The 16960-nt window shown below is 39.3% G+C and overlaps 1 protein-coding gene across 1 annotated transcript; it reads right to left on the bottom strand.

Moving 5' to 3' along the window:
* Positions 1-244: 244 nt before the first annotated feature.
* Positions 245-11121, bottom strand: LOC105923339 (calpain-2 catalytic subunit). Its single transcript, XM_012859254.3, has 21 exons — positions 10726-11121; positions 10558-10627; positions 8777-8895; positions 7679-7812; positions 7427-7595; positions 7252-7335; positions 7094-7179; positions 6827-6901; positions 5799-5959; positions 5531-5700; positions 5427-5438; positions 5129-5340; positions 4966-5002; positions 4815-4880; positions 4654-4711; positions 3484-3548; positions 3311-3379; positions 1236-1314; positions 550-666; positions 380-438; positions 245-282 (listed from the first exon to the last, which is right to left on the bottom strand). The coding sequence occupies exons 1-21, from the start codon at positions 10960-10962 to the stop codon at positions 259-261; spliced, it is 2103 nt and encodes a 700-aa protein (XP_012714708.2). The 5' UTR covers positions 10963-11121; the 3' UTR covers positions 245-258.
* Between the last annotated feature and the right edge of the window lie 5839 nt (positions 11122-16960).

Raw genomic sequence — 16960 nt, forward strand, 5'->3', positions numbered from 1 at the left:
TCGAATGTGTCCACACCCCTTATTGTTCATGCCAGACAGCCCTTTCTGGTTTGCAAGCTCGGTTGCCATGATCATGTTCACACAGCCGCCATGGTTAGGGATAATGTGTAATGGCTTTGAGAAACAGCATTCAAGAGGCAAATTTCTTTTATTTTTCTTTATTTGACAGAATATAGAGCGAAAAAAGGCTTTAGTTACATCAACTGCCTTTTAAAAATATTTCTTTCTTGATTTTCTTTTCTTGTGTTGTCCTCAGGGCTAATAGATTGCCAGGCACATCCACTGCAAGAAGAAACAAAATCACACAAGTTCATAAATAAGTACTAAATAATAATCATGTAAAGACATCCAGCTTTCATTAGATCCCCCCCCCCCCCACCTGTTGCAAGGTCAGCTCAATCTTCCCTGAGTCTCCTTTCTCCAGGGCCTTAAACATTTCTGTTGGAGAGGCAAACAAATTGATATGTTACTAATATAAACACCACTCTGTGTGATCAATGGGGAAAAACATAAGTGTAAAATTGCAAAATTTGCTCCGCTGTCACTCACTGAAGAGCATTTCCAGCTTAATAAGACAGCCCACAAAGTTGTCAAAGTCTATTGCATACTGGGCGTCTGCATAGCGATTGACGATGGCCTGGAGCACAGCGCCGTTGACATGAAACCCTGCAAAACAGGAAGATAAGCTGAGTGTTTTCCTGTTGCTGACACGGGCCACCCTCAGAGATAAAGGGTGTTGTAGTTTTTGATGGTGTCAGGTGCAAGCAAGGAGATTTTTGTTTTTAGCATCGTCTCAGCCGAGCATGCTTTGTTTGTTCTCGTAGCAAAGTCGACATGCGTGACATGAAATGTGAGTGCCGAGGAGGAGCCGCTCGACCGGCTTTTCCAGTTCCTCAGTAACGGCCCTCACCTGTCTCCCTCACACACACACACACACACACACACACACACACACACACACACACACACACACACACACACACACACACACGCACATACGCATACCCACACGCTTACACAAATATCTGAGTCAACAGATTGCTATTTGTTCCTGCAGTGCTTGGTCAGATACAACAAAGGCTGAAAAGCACCACCCTGTGTTTGCGAAGCATTGTTTTTTTTTATTTTTTATTTGCCGGATAAAAAAAATACCCCATAATAACAGCCATGCTGCAGTTTATTTCTGATGCTTCTTTTCAAGCCTTTCGCGGGGAACAATTTGCGACCTTTGTTACCTGCTTTGGTTGCGGCTGCTCTCATTTCCATGGAGCTCATCGTACCCGAGTTGTCTGTGTCGTGGCTCATGAAGATCTCCTAAATTATGCCAATTGACATCATGTTTTAAAGCCAGGAAACTCAAAAATCTTGATGATATGAACCACAGATGAATCACAAATTACATTTCTATTGTTTTCGCAGCAAATAAGTGATTTATTCATTTATTTGTGCAACGTGACTGGAAGAAGGGCATAAATCACAGACATCATATACGTAGACTCGTCATAGGGCGCAGGTTCGCACGTCAACGTCACCGCCATATTGTATGTGGCAGAAAAAAGTTGAGTTCTGTTATTGTGAACGTGAATCAGAAAAGATGCCTCATTCCTGTGCTGCATGGAAATGTATTCTGGCTGATTTCATACTTGTATCTGCCTTCTATATCTATCTATCTCTCTCTCTCTCTCTCTCTCTCTCTCTATATATATATATATTATATATATATATCTATATATATATATATATATATATATATATATATAAATCTATATATATATATATATATATATATATATATATATATATATATATGTATGTAGTATGTATGTATGTGTGGAGTGTGTGTGTGTGTGTGTGTGGGGTGTGTTGTGGTGTTATGAATATAAGGATCAATTTGTTAAATCTAAACATTGTGGGTCTTCATTATTTCATAAAACCGTGTCCACATGTGAACCTTTAGGAACAGACTTTTGGGGGAGTGGTTAAAGAGGTAAAATTAATTAATAAGAGAAAAAAAGTCCTAGGTGAATAAAGTAAAAAAAAAAAAAACACAAAAGTGATAAGGTTATGAGAAAAATGTCATATTATGAGAATTAAGAGGGAACATTTCCAGAATAATCACAGTTTGCAGAATTATTTCACTCCTGGAGTAATAGGGCCAGGTTAGATTATGTTAAATATTTTTATTCTTTAGGAGAATAAATTCAGGAGAATGAAGCTAAAGGGATACGAAAATAAACTTGCAATATTACAAAAACAAAAATACTACGAATACAAAGTATATTTTGAGATTAAAGTCCCTCTGATACTGTTTAACTGACTGAGAAACAGCAGATTTGCCACATTTAAGATGACGGACGCTCTGATGCATGGCAGCATAGGCAGAACCCGCCCAACGACGCGTCTACTCTTATATTATGTCTATGGCGTAAATGGCCCAGGGTTGTGAATCAAATCAAGTCGTGCTGGGATCCATGAGCTTCATACATGCTGCTTCATCACTGAGCCACATGGCACCCCATAAAAAAATATTTTTCATGGCATCATGTTCTTCTAAAACAAAAGGAACTGTTTCAGTCACCCACTGAAACAGTAAAATGCTACCATGTATGGATGATGATGATGATGTGCCTGTAATGGCGGCGGCTTGAAGTTCATTATTTTATATAGATGTAAACATAAAACATATTAAATGTCAAAGAGATGTGCGACAACACTTTTGTTGAACACACGCTCTTTGCAGGAAACATGCGTAGATCAGCTCAGATAAGGAAAAGAAAACAGTGTCTTCATTGAAAAGTGTGGATCATAAAACAATGGGTGCCTCAGATTTAGGGACAGCAGCAACCCAATACTAAGGAATGGAGGTACAACAAAGTTCATGCCATACCTGGGAAAGATAGCTCAAGCAGGGAGTTAACAGCCAGACCACAGGGAGACTGTTTTCTTTTGTGAACAAAAAGTTTATCATGGTATGAAAATGATCAGTTTTACTTTCTTTTACAGATATTAAAAAGTCACATCTTCATTTTCTCCTGCATTTCAGTCAAATAAAGGAGAGCTGCAGATGTTGTAATGGTGTTTTAACTTCCCTTCAATCTGCCACATGTGTAGGATTTGCTTGACAACTTTTTTAACCTTTAGCAAATTTCCAATACCTTGGTACTCACACTTTTTCTTACACGGTTTCATCTATTTCTCAATTTTGCTCATGGAAATGAATAACGCTATTAATAGCTACAAGCCTGAACCCTGGGTAAAGTTGTAAAAGATATGATATATGGCTTTTGAAAGAAAACAGATCACATCATACCAGGTATTTCTGAAGTTTGTTCCAGAGAACATGGAATTCCTTCAACCCCAACTTGGCACTTTCATCTTTCTGAGAGTGTCAAGGCTTAAAATGTCTAACAATGCAAATGAAATTCAGGATTTGTACATCGTTACAGAATTAGTGCTTTGACTGCCATCTTTAATCAAGGATACATCCAGCAGACTGACTATGAGACGCCCTGTTTCGATGCTGAATCCATTTGTCTTGATGTCAGAGCCTGGAATAAAAAAGCACCACATGAATTGCTCACCACAGTTTCCAGGAACGCAAAAAGAAGTGATAACATATAAATTACCACCACGTTTATTGTCACCCCTGTTTTCTAGATGTGTATCAAACCTTAAAATGAAGTTATCTTCTATAACAGTAGCACCATTACACAATAAAAACGAATTGTTTTAAACCCAGTTCGTTTATTCCATTTTATTTAGCCATAGCCACTAAGATGGGTGAAGACCCATATTTATATTACAAACACGCACAGCGAGGAGTATGAGAAGGGAGGTGAAAGAGAAATCTTCAAAGAGCCTTTTCTGTTGCATCATCAGAAACGTAAACTTCTGCAGCTCGCTAAACTCTACAAGGACATTAAGTGGAGCTGTGAACTTTAGTCAGATAAGACGGAGATCAAGTTTTTCTGTAACAAACTGTTCATGTGAGCCTAGTCTGAAAAAAGATGAATAAGTAGAATAGGACCTCATACCCACTTTTAATGTCATGGTAAAGAATCTGTGATGCAGTGGATCTGATATTTTCTAAAAGTCTTGGGAGCCTTGTTAGAGTTCAAGGCATCACAAACTCCTTAAAAATACCCAGAGGTTTTAACTAAAATCTGTTGGATTCGGATCATCACAGGGTCTTTTTACAGGATATTGAGCCTAAACAAATGGCCAAATTATTGCACAAATGGTTACCAAGAAATAAAATCAACCCCTTTTTTCTTCGGGTGTCTCATTTCTACAATCTTAGATCCTGTAGAAAACATGGTAAGAGAGATTCTGGCAATTAAAATAATCAAACGTACGCCTCTCTGCTTCCTCTGACCTTGTGAAATGTGACAGTAGAAAAGCAGGTAGTGCCCTTTGGATAATAAGTTGTAATGCCCATAATTGTCCCAATAGGGGACATTTTATTGCACGCATCTTCTTAACACTAAACTGTTTTCCTCCAATAAATAAATGTATTCTAATTAAAGTTGTTTTTTTATATATCTGTGTCTGAATAAGAAGAATTAAGAAATAATTCATTTTAAGGCTTTTACAATTCTTTACCAGGGGTGCCAATAATAGATGTGTCAGGTATTTCACATTGAGTACACTTACGGCTTGAGACAATGTTGTTCAAAATGTCAACCAGCTCAAAGACGGATACCTCCATGTCCTGTTTCGATTAGATGCAAATTATCACCTGAATTTTGCATTATGGACTCTGGAGAAGATTAAACCTGCTATTTGAAAAGGAGCAAGTGTGTTTCTCAACCTACGCTGCCAGCAATTTCCTTGAAGATTTTCTTGAATTGAGGATCAATGTCACTTTCAGACACCTCCACCTATAAGACAGCGACGGGTCGGGTCAAATCAAAGCACTGATATGTTTGAAAGGCTGTATGAAGATAAAAGATACTCTCCGTTTACCTCCTCTATTTTAGCATCGATCTTCTCCTCCAGTCGACTGAAATATATAAAAAAAAAATAATAATCTGGATATTGTTTCTGTCATATTGATACGTTATATAAAGAAGTAACACATAAAGCACCCGTCAACCCAGGGAACATGAAACAGATCTATCTCAGTTACCCGGTATTGGCCTCCTTCTCTGAGAAGACCCTGAGAAGAAAGCTGCCGTTCTTGTAGGGATGAAAGGTGGAGGGAATGATGGCGTATTCTCCGGGAGGGAGTCTGAAGCGTTCGCACACTTCACGGGTGTTGATGAAGGTGCTGCTCATGGCCACGGCCTTCTGACGCAGCAGCACGTCCGGGCCGAGGTGGACGCTGCTGCGGCCTTTGTACTTTGAGGAGAAAGAGGCTTTAGGACCTTTCCACATGTTTGGGACTGAAATGAGGAAGAGAGTTGAGAAGCGAAGCAGACACAAACCTGATCTGGGACCTGTAGAAAGAAACACAAACATTTTAGGAAACATCTGTCGCTTTATTGAAGTTTAACAGCTTTAGATTAGGTGTCAAATTACTTCATGAGACCTCATAGATGGCGAAGCCGATTGGCTCCAGGTCGCGGTTAAGCCTCCTCTTCTGCCGCCCATCCTTTTGCATCAGTCCCACCAGGAAGGTGCATCCATCCTCCCCGTCCAGAGGATCGTCGTCCACGTCCTCCAGACGCACAACAAACTGAGGGTTGGATGAGAACGTGGCTGGAACAGACCACGGGGACAAATGTTTTACACAAGGACACAACGCAGGACTTTGTGCTCTGAAATGCAGAAATCTTTTTTCCCGGTTGCTGCCTAACCTGCATGGTTTCTGCAGCCGCCAGCAGTGGATCCCACCCTCCACATCCCTTCGAACTGGTAGTGGTTCCAGTGGCCGACTTCATCGCTTTCCAGCGTGTCCGGGGTCAGGTTGCAGATCTCCAGCCTGGAGAAGTGCTTGATGAAGTCTGAGTAGGACATCCTGAATGGAAGAGAAAATTTGTTTTGCAAAAGTATTCACTTCACATTTAAGTATTCTAAATATTCAGGGATCAGAGCTCTTCAACCCTTGTCCTCAGGAGCCACCATCTTGCATGTTTTGGATGTGTCTCTGCTCCATCCCACCTGAATCAAATGATTGCATGATCTCCTCAGCGGCCATCAAGGACTGCAGAGGCCTGTTAATCACCAATTCAATGAAGTCAGGTGTATGGAGGCAGGAAAAACACATAAAATATGGATGATAGTGGGTCCTGAGGACCAAGGTTTACCTCGATCTTCTACAAGAAATTTGCATTCTAAACAATGATGCTGCCACCACCATGTTTCACTATGGGGATGATATGTTTAGGGTAAAGTCCAGTGTTTTCTGCCACACAGCCTTTTAACATATATGGGTAAATAAGCTTTTTTGTCTCTCCATGCATTTTCTGTGTGATCTACATGGCTTATGCAAACCTCTAATGGATTTCCTTTAACAGTACCTTTGTTGTAGAGCAATTGAAAAGTGGTCTGTGAGATTTCCAAAGTTTGGAATATTGTTTTGCGACTGATTTAAAAAACTTTCTTTCCGATCTGTTTGCTGTGTCCCTCGTTTGTTTACTGTTGGTCTCTGAGGAACATTTTCAGGCTTTTATTTAGGGGTTTCAGGAAAAAGTATAGAGGCCAGAATATAAAAAGCATGCCGCACTTTTCAGATTTGTGTTTTTGGAAGACTTTAAAATTCATGTATAGTTTTGCTTTTGTTTCACAACTTTGAAGTAAATAATATCGGTCTATTATACTATATAAAACCCTGCTAACATAAAGCCCATAGAATTAAAAACATTTAATTCAAAACTCTACATACCAGAACTCTCCATCTTCAGCCACGTTGTTCAGCTTTGATTTGTCCTCCTCATTGATGTACTTCCACTCAGAGGATCTATTTTTAAAAAAAATATCAGCGTTTTTTGGTGTTTAAAGGAGTCATATATTCCTTCTCATTTTTTAGAATAGAATTCAACTTTGTTGTCATTGCACAAGTCACAAATACAAGCAACGAAATGTAGTGCCAACATTAAAGAAAAAAATACGAAGAGCTGGTTATCTATTTTTTTTTTTTTTTTTAGTGTACCCGTCACTCCAAGGACCTGTCCATTCCACTTGTCCCCATGGGTTTCTGATGCGGACCAGTTCAACAGCACTGCCACGATAGTTAACCTGGGGAGAGGGAACAGGAGCTACAGGAGTATGCAGCATAATAGAAAACAACTAAGAAACTAAAATAATTACCTCCTCTGCACCAGTAACAGAGTATGCATGTCCCTTTACAAGCTTCAGAGCTGTCACTGCCTCTGTCTCATAGGCACTGGTGATCTAAAAAGAATCAGAGATAAACGATTTATCACTACTAGGTTTTTGTCAGTTGTCAAACTGCAGTGCTGTTAAATATGAAAATGAGACTTACATCAATAGAGCAGCCCATCAGTGAGCCCAGACTCAGGGCTTTCCGGATGATTTTGAAGAGCTCCGGTGGAGCCTCGTTTAAGGTGTAAATTTCAGCAATTCCTCCAGTGAAATCCTCAAACCCCTCGATGGTGTTTCCTCCAGACAGAGCCTCGTAGCAGCCGGTCACCCTGTCAGACACAGAGGAGGGAGTGACAAAGTCAGCCCATGTAGTGGACACTCCATAAATAAGCAAAGTTTGAGGGATCTGTACTTGGCGTAAGCTTTCTCCAGCAAAGCGCTCCAGAACTCCGAGCCCTCCGCTGAATGAACAAACAGCAGCTTCCCATCTTTGGTGGGTAAACGATCGTCTATCACGACATCCACCCACTCACCATACTGCCAGAACTAAGGAAAACAATGGAAAAGTTAAAAAAAAACACACAAAATACATAGACTTTAGCTATTAACCATCTGTTTTCCACTGCTTTCCAGCAGAAGACAATGGATGGATGGATGGATGGATGGATGGATGGATGGATGGATGGATGGATGGATGGATGGATGGATGGATGGATGGATGGATGGATGGGCCGACTGATGGATGGATGGATGGATGGACGGGCCGACTGATGGATGGGCCAACTGATGGATGGATGGATGGATGGATGGATGGATGGATGGATGGATGGATGGATGGATGGATGGATGGATGGATGGGCCAACTGATGGATGGATGGATGGATGGATGGATGGATGGATGGATGGATGGATGGATGGATGGATGGATGGATGGATGGGCCAACTGATGGATGGATGGATGGGCCAACTGATGGATGGATGGATGGATGGATGGATGGACGGACGGACGGACGGACGGATGGATGGATGGATGGATGGATGGATGGATGGATGGATGGGCCAACTGATGGATGGATGGATGGATGGATGGACGGACGGACGGACGGACGGACGGATGGATGGATGGATGGATGGATGGATGGATGGATGGATGGATGGATGGATGGATGGATGGGCCAACTGATGGATGGATGGATGGATGGATGGACGGACGGACGGACGGACGGACGGACGGACGGACGGACGGATGGATGGATGGATGGATGGATGGATGGATGGATGGATGGATGGATGGATGGATGGATGGATCATCTGTTTTCATTGACAATGCCCTTGTGGGATCTTTAAAATATCTCGACATGCGCTTTTATAGAGTTTATACAGACAGTTCTGTGACAGTCTCCTGTTGGTTTCTTATTTGGTGAATTTGCTTGATTATCTTTAACTGAAGATATTCAAAGAGAGAAGCCTGTTCAGTGTTAGTATCAAGATGAGTAAAAGATTTCCTGACCTGAAAGTGAAATATTCCAGCATAATCCTCAGTGAAGCTCTGTCCAGGCGGCACCACACGCTGTAGGATTCGTTGGTCGAGAGTCAAGGAAGCAATGGCAGCCAGGAGCCAGCAATCTCCTGAAACAGAAGGGCAAATAAATGTGAATTTAACTCAAGAGATTTTATTTATATTTTCAAAAAACAAGAAAACGTTCACATATCAGTCTTGTGCTAATTATGTTATTTCCTTTAACATGCCAATCCTTTCCTTCGGGGATCCTACTCCTGTCACAAACCATTTCAACAGCACATAATTACATTATCTTAAATTTTCTAATAATTCTTAATTTAGTTTAAAGTAAATGAATAACTGCAATGCAACCAACATTTCATTCCCTCTTTTTACCACACAAAAAGAGAAGGACCAAAGTTTGATTTAAAAGCATTAGGTGAGGCCAATGCCAATTCAATCAGTTTAGAGAAAATTATTTTAGTTTTTCAACATTAGCTGTCTGGTATACGCCTCGCCTGTTGGGCTTTTAAATTTCTTTTGTGTCTCTGTGTTCAGCATTACCCTGTTATATATATTTTCAAAGGTGCTATAAGTAGTGCCTTCCTTTGTCGTTAATTCCTTGGTTTATTCTTTGTTTGTTCTTTCATTCACACATTTGTGTTTATGTTATTAGATTTCTGTTGGACAAGCCTTCGGTATTTTTGTGTGTGTGTTGTAGCTCAGATTCCACTGTAACAACACCCAACCCCTACCACCATTACACGGACACACAACCCCCCCCCCCCCCCCCCCCCCCCCCCCCCCCAAGACACATACAGCTTCCCTGCGTTCACGTTACATGTCATTCTCCACTCTTCCCTCAGTATGTAAGCAGTATATAAGTTTCTCTGCCTTATTCTCCTCCAGTGCTCCATGTCATATACCTTACAGTAAGTTAACCACAGGCCAGTGTCGCAAATACAGCTATGAATGGACAATGTACAGTTTTTACCCCCCACCATATTTTAAATGATAAACAAATCGCAAATGTCATAAATATAAACTGATCTTAATCAATTTTGTTCTTGTTTGTTTTTGAAAGCAGGGATATAATTGTCAATGCACTTTTGACATAAAAAAGTGTTTTTAGCCACGCCTTTCTTGACACAAGAAGTGGTTTGCATATGTGGATGACGACAGGTCATCTGCAGGAACAGTTTCTGATCGACTGTCGTACACAGGATACAGACTGTTTCGATAAGAAAGGACCCATTTATTAGTTATCTGATGAATCGGTGTGTGGTTGCTGATTGGGAATACAAAATAAGGATGCAGTGAGCAGCTTTTGCTTAAAAAAAGAGATTATGACAGACTTGTCTTCTTACAATAATAAAAAAAAACTCTCTCAGCTGGACCCAAACAAAATTAGCACACTGCAAAAACAGAACTAAACATTGGTAACATTTTCTTGAAATTAGTGTATTTGTCCTTGGTTTGAGCAGGTAAATAAGATTATCTGCCAATAGAAAGAGTACTTTTACCCCTAAAATAGGATAATTAGATATAATGCACTTGAAATAAATTTTATTCCATTGGCAGATTATCTTATTTACCTACTCAAATAAAGTACAAATGCACTCATATCAAGAAGACTTCATCTTATTGTTAGTTCTGTTTTTGCAGTGCATCTTGGATTTAAACACTGTAAATGGATTGTTTGAAGTATTTTTCATATGCAAATTTCATGACAGCGATGGGGGAGGGTGTATTACAAAGGGATTGGTAGTCTTTTGAAATATGAAACTCACCCAAAATTCCTTGACAAATATCCGTCCTGGTGGCCCCATCGTCAATAAACTTTGGGTCGGGACACAACTCCTAGGAGACATTTTAAAAAACACCACGATTCTGGGAATTTTTCTTTCAAAAATAAATGATATATGTCTTATGCTTCTTTATTGTCAGTTGCTCTTTACCGTGGGTCTCTTCCAAACAATGCCTCTTGTCTTGGACGAGTATGGTCCCAGCTCATTGTAGCCCAGTGATTTGCTCTCAGGCTTGAAGCAGTCATCCTCAAACAGACGTCCGCTGCTCAGACATTGCTCCCGGAGGGACTCATAGTCCTGATCACAAAACTTCACTGCTTGCTGGTTGGTACCGATGCCCTCTGCTCTCTGCTGCTGTTGGGCCAGTCGATCTGCGGTGGATGTCATCTTCCTCTTTTTTTTTTGCGTGCTCACTCACGGGATTATTTAATAACAAGGTTGGGTGACCTTGCGAGATGATATTCCATGAAGGGAACGGTTCCCTGAAGTGGCTCCGTCTCACCGGCCTATATAGTTGCCTGTGGTGATGGGAAGATGGAGTCAGATAACAGGGCGGAGCCGCTTGTGGACAGGTGAGACAGATGGTGCAGACAGCAGCGACCGTAAGCAAATCCACGGTGAGCTCACTGTGGTCACAGCTGAAACAAAACGAGGACACGCCTAAAAGTAACGACACCACAGGAAACGCTTATCGTCCCTTATCAAGCACTACATAAGTTCTCTATATTGGAGGTTTGTTAAAACATCGTTGTGATTTAAGTGTTAGCATAGTCTGAAATTGTGCAGAAATGATACATATTCATGGTAAAAATGACATTTCCGGAGCATAGCTGGTTGTAGAAACAGATTGCGTGACGTGAACACAGGTGCAAATTGTGAAAGGGATCCTTCAACAACCTGTGGCAACAGTGTAAATATGTCAAATTTGAGAATCTGCATTTCATAACCTGAGGCATTCCTGGAATTAACCCTGTCAGGAACTCTGGCATTACATCCTCATTCTGTGCTCACATCCTCCAACCTCCAATGCGGCACAGTAACGCCCTCTACAAACATTATTATGACACGGTTTAGTCAAGAGTTAAACTGACCCTTTTGTACAATGTCAGACTTTAAAGGGGACATATCATGCCTTTCAGTTCTTCTTTTTATCATTGAAATCATTCAGCTGGAACTGCAATGCTTTGGTCTGAATGGCTCGTTAATTTACCCCCATATACCCTCTTTTTACCCCTGTTCTTAGGTGCAACTGCAACTGCATTTTTGGTGTGGACCCCCCGGGGTCTGTGAAACGCATGTTGTCAGGCCTGAGGAGGCCCTGCTGAGGATGCGTTGGGGTTGAGCTGAGTAACACAATGGACAAATATTTAACTCTTTCCACTTCATCAAGTAAGGTAAAAGCCAAATCAGCTAAAATTAGGAAGTATGACAACAGTTACATCGAGTTTGGCTTTATCGAGAATGAGGATCTAATCTCCACCAAATCTCTAATATTAGGTGTAATTATATGTATATGTATATATATATATATATATATATATATATATATATATATATATATATATATATATATATATATATATATATTTATTTATTTTACTATTTTTTTAATATATATAATTCCTAATGTATTTAACAGTACAGAAGGCTCTTTAAAAAATACTATCAGGAATCCAAAGGGGTCCTTGGAAAAAATTTTACCACTGCTACGGGGTCCCTGGCCACAAAAGGTTTGAGAATCCCTGGGGGGATGGTGTATTGAACAACCAAAGATTTTGACTTATCCACTTGTAGCTTCTGACTCCTTCAGCTTGGACTACAAAATCTCAGCAAGAAATAAAACTGGTGGTTTTGCAAAGTCAGAAGTCCATGACCTCATTTTGCAGCTTCGCAGCGAATACTGTGACATAACTGTCCAAAAACATGCAAAATAAAACTGAACGACTTTAAAAATATGATAAATATCTTGAAAAAGATATCTACGCAGCACCTGGACAGACTACATTACATTTTTCTGCACTTCCAGAAACTCCAAGCACACAACAAAATGTATTTAAGGGCTAAGAAAGTGGATTTTGCATGATATGCCTCCTTTAAAATGAACCAATTATGTGTTTTCTGAGATGTTACAGGCACCTGAAGTTCATATTTTCCAGCCATTGGTGAACTTCCAGCCCCCAAAACTTTCAATTAGCCTAGATGTGCCTCTAATTCAAATACAAAGTGCCTTGAAAATATTTCCTCACCTAATGAACTATTTAATCTCATTCCACGTTCTTAAAGATGAACTCTGGTTATTTAACTTAGAGCTGCAGTGAACCCAAGATTCACTGAATCATTCTTATGATGATGGCTTTTCCACTATTTTTATTTGTCCTTTAGTTATTTTGTGTGTAATTAGTTTCTTTAATCTCAATTTTGCTGATTAGTTTTAGTTAACTTTCACCAGCCTAGTACAGAGGGTTTGTTGATTGACATATATGGTTAATTCAGGTAAACATTATACATATAATGGTGTTCTCTGGAGGCTCATTTATTCCAGTTAATATACGCTTACACTTGAAGAGAAGTTTTCACTCCTCAACCAGTGACTGTTTCAATGTGTTTGATGTTTTTATGTTTTCATGATGTAAAGCACTTTAAACCGCATTGCTGCTGAAATGTGCTATGCAAATAAACTTGACTTGACTTAATAAACATGAAATAACTTAAAAATGCGTACTGGCACAACACATATACGTTTCCTTCTACTTCGCAAATATGTGCTATTTATGTGTGTTTTTATTAATCCAAGTGTATTCCCCATAATAAAATATAATGAAGTCTGTAGCTGTACGGGGAGAAATGTGAAAATATATGTACACAGTACTGAATGTATGTTATCATAACAATTGTCCAAAAAAAGTCCAAAAAAGTTTATCACACGTTTGTGAGATCTTTGCAAGTTAGTTTCTCACTATTCTCAGATTTTAACAAGCTAAACTATTTTATTATTTGATTAAATAACAAAACAAATCCTAGATTACAACAGAAACAGTTTTCTGTGCATTTAGACATGACAGAAAAGTCCAGTTTTTGATGATATGTGGGAGTTATAATAATAATAATAATAACAACAATAATAATAATAATAATAATAATAATAATAATAATAATAATAATAATAATTACACAGATGACCATATTTGATGATTGAATAAAATGTTCAAAACACCATTTGTGAAGTCATGTCTTATCAGTCTTTGCTCATCTCCATCTCAGTGAAACACGTTTGCATGACATTTGCCTGATTAGCTCAGCATTCCTTTCAGTCAAAACAAGCAGTTATTTCCTGGGTCTCCATTACTTACCAAATGGCTGACTGATTACGCTGAACTGGTCTTATCGTGTGTCGACACATGTTTATGACTTTTGAATTACAGCATCTAAATTTTGTGTTTACTGGTGTTACAGCCCAAGGACTTCTCTAAGTCTTTAATGTGTTTGTGTTGCAGAGCTCCTAATTGGTGCTGACTGGAACTGCAGGCAGCCGGCAGAGTCTCCAGAAGACTTGAAGATCCACCACTTCCTGGAACAAACTCTCCCCCTGCTTCTTTTCCTCCAGCCAGACATGGTCTTCCTTTGATTTTTGGTAAATAAACCTACTTTTAAGTTATCTCATGCCTTTGTTTGTTGTGGTCTTAGAGCCAGAATGTAGCACCGGAAACAAAGGTTAAACTGAAAGGGCATAGGGTGAGAGCTGGAGCTGATCTTGGCTAAATCTGTCTCACTGCTGTCAATGTTATGGGACAGCTTTGATAATCTTAAATCAGTTTCTTGTTCTCCTAGTTTCTGACCTGGTAGAGGAAGCTAACGTAGTTAAACAGCTTCCCATGGAGATGGGAAAATGAAGATGAAGGGGCTGGACAAGATTTTCCATGAGAGGCTGAAGCCTCTGGATGTCATTGGGCTTTCCCAGATGACCTACTTTATATTTGCACAAATGCTGAGGGTGTAGTTGGAGTTTGGTTGTCTTGGCCACATGTTTTTGATGGAAATGTAACAAGAGTCTGCCCCTGTCCCTTTCAAATTTGTTGTCTTTAATTGTATTACCTAATGTGTAATTTGTTCTTTGTTCTGTTGTACAAGGAATGGTTAAACCTTGACTATGTAAAAAGTAAAAGCGGTGGGAATCCATCAGTTTTCCTCTCTCTCATCCTTTTACAGCCAAACATGTATTTAATTCTTGTATTCTTTTGTTATTGTTGTTAATTTATATATTTATAAGTGTTCATACTTTTCTTTCTTTCTTTGTCTTTTCTTACATTTCTCTTCTAATGTTGAAAATGCTTGAAATAAATTCATTCCTTCGTTGGTATCAATTTGTGTGACCATTTTTTTGTTCAGAGCTAATACGTCGGGGGAGATTTCCTTTTTAAAGCATATTGAACCCCTTTGTATGCCTCCCACTTGTGGAGATGTTTTAAGCTAAGCAGTACGCAGAAACTTAAAGTGGCATATAGTGATGCATTGAAAACGCTGCTTAGGATGCCAAGATGGACTAGAGCAAGTCAGCTATTTGCTGGTTTTGGTATTTCCACTTTCTATGCTGTATTACGTAATCTTATTTACAGCAGCATGTGTAGATTAGATAATGCTACAAATGACATTATAGCGCTGACAACTACTGCACAAAGTTCAGTCAAGTACAAGTCCAGGATGTGGAACCACTGGTGTCTTTTTGCACATTTGTGATTATTTTAACTGATTTTATCTGTATTTTTATTTTATTGTTTCTTTTAGTATTTACTTGTTTGTATAGCTATTAATATGGACCTATTTGTGTCTTCATTAAAGTCATGATATGACATGATGGTATTTAACGATTGAAGTCATGAAAGAGGTTTAGAAGAACTGGAACCAATGGAGGAACTGAAAGGAGGGAACCTAAATGAAAACCAGTTTTCAGGTGTGCCATCGCCAAAACAAAAGGTGAGGCTCTGCAAATCAGTTTTTCCTGAACAAGTCCTCAGTAGTGAAAATAGTCAAACTGACGAAACAGTACAGGAGACGAAGCAAAGACATGCGGGAAACGAGGAAAGGGACCTTGCAGGGATCCTGTTGAGGCAACAGAAATCAAGATAAACAGGTCTGAGCTGAGGCTGGGTACACTGCACGTCCATTTAGTAGAATAAAACAAACAGGAAAATAAAACAGGACAAAAAAGTCTAAACCTGGAAAGAGACAAATGAGGTCACATAACATGAATCTGATATTCTCTTTGGCATATTTCTTGTTTTACTGCAACCAAATTGCAACATTTAGTGCTTAAAACACATGTTTGACTCAACAATTTAAACATACATCAATGACTTTGTGTCTCTGATATAAATCTAAAGTTTGTATTTATCTCATGGCAACACAGCCTGGTGGACATGCCCTTTGCAACACGTTATAACTCAGGTGACATGCGTCCGCTTCAATCTGCTGAAAAGAACTGATTATTCAGTTTATAATTACACACTTAGAATAAGATTAACTTTTGCTGAATTTTAAAGTTTTTATTCGAATGCACAACATGCTTTAATCGCTGCAAAAGGTTAAGAGGGGACGAATATAAACACATGCCACACTTTACACATTTTTACACTTCACTTTTACTTTTAATTTTATTTTACTTCATTTTTATTTGTAAAACGCATTGAAATTCATCACTTTTCTTCCACTTTATAAAACACGGCACCATATTGAGCTCCTTTACTACAGGAAATCCTAACAACATGATGATGTGCAATGTGAGAAAATGTTCATATGACTACCTTTGCATGGCACTGCATGCATTCATTATTTGGTAACGTTAGAGAGTGGGTATTCTTCAATACCTGGCACAAGCATATTTAAAAAAAAAAAAAAAAAAGTAAGTATACAATACTTCGTCAAAGAGGAAACGTGTATTTTTTCTATAAACCATTTTGCCACCCAACAACAAAGTTTACGCTTGTTACCATCTAATGTAGAACAGATTACTGGATCAATGTGTGCTTCTGTGCTTTTTTGTCTCTCTTGTTGTGTCTCTGCTCTGTCTTCTCTAACCCCAGTCGGTCGAGGCAGGAGGTTTTCCTTCCCGTTAATGGGGAGTTTTTCTTTCCACTTTCGCTCTATGCTTGCTCAGTATGAGGGATTGCTGCAAAGCCATGGACAATGCAGGCGACTCTCCCTGTAGCTCTACGCTTCTCCAGGAGTGAATACTGCTTGTCAGGACTTTGATGCAATCAACTGGTTCCCTTATATAGGAATATTTTGACCAATCTGTATAATCTGATTTAATTTGACTTTGGAAAGTGCCTTGAGATGACATGTTTCAGGAACTGGCGCTACATAAATAAAATTGAATTGAATTAAAAAT

The sequence above is a fragment of the Fundulus heteroclitus genome, unplaced genomic scaffold, assembly GCF_011125445.2.
Source record: "Fundulus heteroclitus isolate FHET01 unplaced genomic scaffold, MU-UCD_Fhet_4.1 scaffold_106, whole genome shotgun sequence".
Lineage (NCBI taxonomy): Eukaryota > Metazoa > Chordata > Actinopteri > Cyprinodontiformes > Fundulidae > Fundulus > Fundulus heteroclitus.